General features: G+C 52.9%; 1 protein-coding gene across 1 annotated transcript in view; it reads right to left on the bottom strand.

The window, feature by feature from the left end:
- LOC106817464 overlaps positions 1-1,294 on the bottom strand; it is a 36,116-nt gene extending 34,822 nt beyond the window's left edge. The window contains exons 1-2 of the mRNA XM_014822131.1: positions 899-1,294; positions 303-814 (exon numbers count right to left, since the gene is read on the bottom strand). Coding sequence (XP_014677617.1) covers positions 303-814; positions 899-1,294 — 908 coding nt within the window. The remainder of the gene's footprint in view (positions 1-302; positions 815-898) is intronic.
- Between the last annotated feature and the right edge of the window lie 1,270 nt (positions 1,295-2,564).

Here is a 2,564-nt window from a genome sequence, read left to right as displayed (position 1 = left end):
AAATAGAGAGGGAGAGAGAGAGAGAAAAAGAAATAGAGAGGGAGAGAGAGAGAGAAAAAGAAATAGAGAGAGAGAGAGAGACGATAGAGAATGTAACGAAAAAGCTCTTATCTGTTTTATTTTTATCTGTTATAGTTAACATATAAACGCACGCACATGTAATCATGTTTTTTTACGTCTTAATTTTTACGCTTACGCTCTGCAACATAAACTTTACTTCAACACTATCAGTACAAAATACCATCTATACCGAGCTATTCATTAGCTTCACGGCCGCACGATGGCGCCACACGCACGCCTACCTAAAGCTCTCCTGTCTGAACACGCCGCTTTCGCTGTCGGACAAGTCCGAGTCGGCAGACGACACGTCCAGCCGGTCCAGCGCCCCCTGGCGGTCCGAATCGAGCCGCAACGACTTCCTCCGGCGCGCGTCGATGGAGGGCGCCACGGGCGCGTCGTCGTCGCGGAAGAAGAATCGGTCGGCGACGTCGCGGTCGCGTCGCGAGAACGCGTCCTTCACGCGACCCCAGTACGAGTTGCGTCTCTTCATCTCGCCCAACTCGAACGACCGGCTCCGCATCGCCGCCTGCCGCCGCGGCACCCTCCGGTGGCGACGCTTCGCCGCCGCCGCCGCCGACACGTCGGGCGCGCTCGCCGCGATGACGGCCACCGACGGTGGCGCCCTCTGTGTGAGCACGTGGCAGCGGCAGGAGGCGAGGAGGTAATCGCTGTACATCTGCTGCAGGGAGCGCATGTCCTGCAGGAACGCGACCCGCGCTCGCATGCGGGAGTCGCGCAGACGCGCTCGCGCCAGCTGATCGACAAGCCGCGACAGATTCACCAGCTGATCGACGCCGCTAGGGGGCGCCGGCGGTGGCGACGGCGCCCGCGAGGGGGCGCTGAGCGTGACGACGTAGCGCATGAATGCGTTCTCGATGTCGACGGAGCGAGCGAGCGCTGCTTCCGGAGACATCAACGCCGCGTCCGTCTGCAAGCTGACGTCACGTAGAGTTGTCACGGCAACCGCGCGCACCTCCGCTCCTCCCGCCTCCGTCCCGCCGCCGTCGCACAACCTTTGACCGTGGGCGGTGACCTTGGGCGGGAACTCGGGCGCCTGCTCTCCGCTCACGTGTTCGGCGGTCTGCCAGGCGCGCTGGCGGTTGTGGTAGCAGAAGACTGATGCGAGGTACTCCTGCTCTTGGCGGATGACGCCCGCATGCTCCATGGCGACGGCGTCTCTCTGCTGACCGACGACCGTCGGCGCCGACATCGAGCGACGAAACGACGACGTCATCGTCGCCGCATCACCGCCAGGCTGCGTCCTCCTCCTCCTCCTCCTCCTCCTCCTCCTCCTCCTCTCTTCCTTCGCCTTGTCCTCCTCCTGCTGATGGTTCCTCTCCACGTTCGAGTATCACAGATTTCGCTTGTGCTGCCGCTTACGTACTGTAACGAAGCGAGGTGACGTCACGCATCTGTGTGCACAGTTAACGGTGACGTTCATCGTTTTTCCCCCGCGTTCGAAACGGCGATCGAAATTACAAATAGAAATAAACGATTGCGTATACCGACGGGTAGAAAGAGAAATTTTACAATTAAGAACAGATAAACTAAGAAATAAAAATAAAAATGAATTAAAAACAAAACAAATAAACTAAAAAAAACAGCGATGGCGAAATGGCAATCTGCAAATATAAAGACAGTTTTAAATAGGAAATAGAAAGTTTTAATCGCGAACTGGAAGATTTACGGCTGGGATTGTATTTAACGATAAAAAAAGGCTTTAATGTGAGATCGGTGGCTCGTAACTGTGGCAACGTAAAACACACGCAGAGCGTAAACACATTCACATACAGGCCAATCACATCACACACAGGCAGCCTTACGACACGCAAAAAAACTCCGCTATTCTAAGACACACATTAAACACAGCAACGACACGTCGTTAACGTTTAAGCATGTCTGCTGCCGCCTTTACATAGTAACAACGACCAGCGGAAGTTGTGTTGCAACGCTGACCCACCCATTACATAGTAACAACGAGCAGCGGAAGTCGTGTTGCAACGCTGGTCGATGACAATGATGTAATAGGGGAAGGCAAACCATTATCCTAAGCGGGGGTGGTGGTCAGAGGGGCGATGTGTTAATATGGAAAGGTGTACGGCGCTAGCGTAATTCGGAGAGTGATGATAGGAAGGGACGTAAAGGTGGGGGTGGAAAGGAGCCAGGGAAGAAAGGACGTCGATAGAAGGCCGGTAACAGTGTCATAAATTTATATGATTACCAAAGCTTATATATAAAATTCGGCAATAAATAATAATAATATAAATAATAATAATAATAACTAATAATAATAATAATATTAATAATAATGATAGCATTATTATTATTTTTATTATTATTAAAGAAGTACTTAGCAAGGTAACTAGGTAAGGTAAGAGTAGCAAAGGTAAAACCCCGTGTCACGTGTGTGCGGCCGCCATCTTGCAGTCCGCAGCAGGCAGGCAGACGAACGACGACGACGAGGGCGAGAGGCGGGATCGCGAGCGCCGCCACACGGCCTGCGA

Source organism: Priapulus caudatus, unplaced genomic scaffold (assembly GCF_000485595.1).
Source record: "Priapulus caudatus unplaced genomic scaffold, Priapulus_caudatus-5.0.1 Scaffold1736, whole genome shotgun sequence".
Lineage (NCBI taxonomy): Eukaryota > Metazoa > Priapulida > Priapulimorpha > Priapulimorphida > Priapulidae > Priapulus > Priapulus caudatus.
Note: the sequence above shows the minus strand (reverse complement) of the source record. Positions and strands in the feature narration are given on the sequence as shown.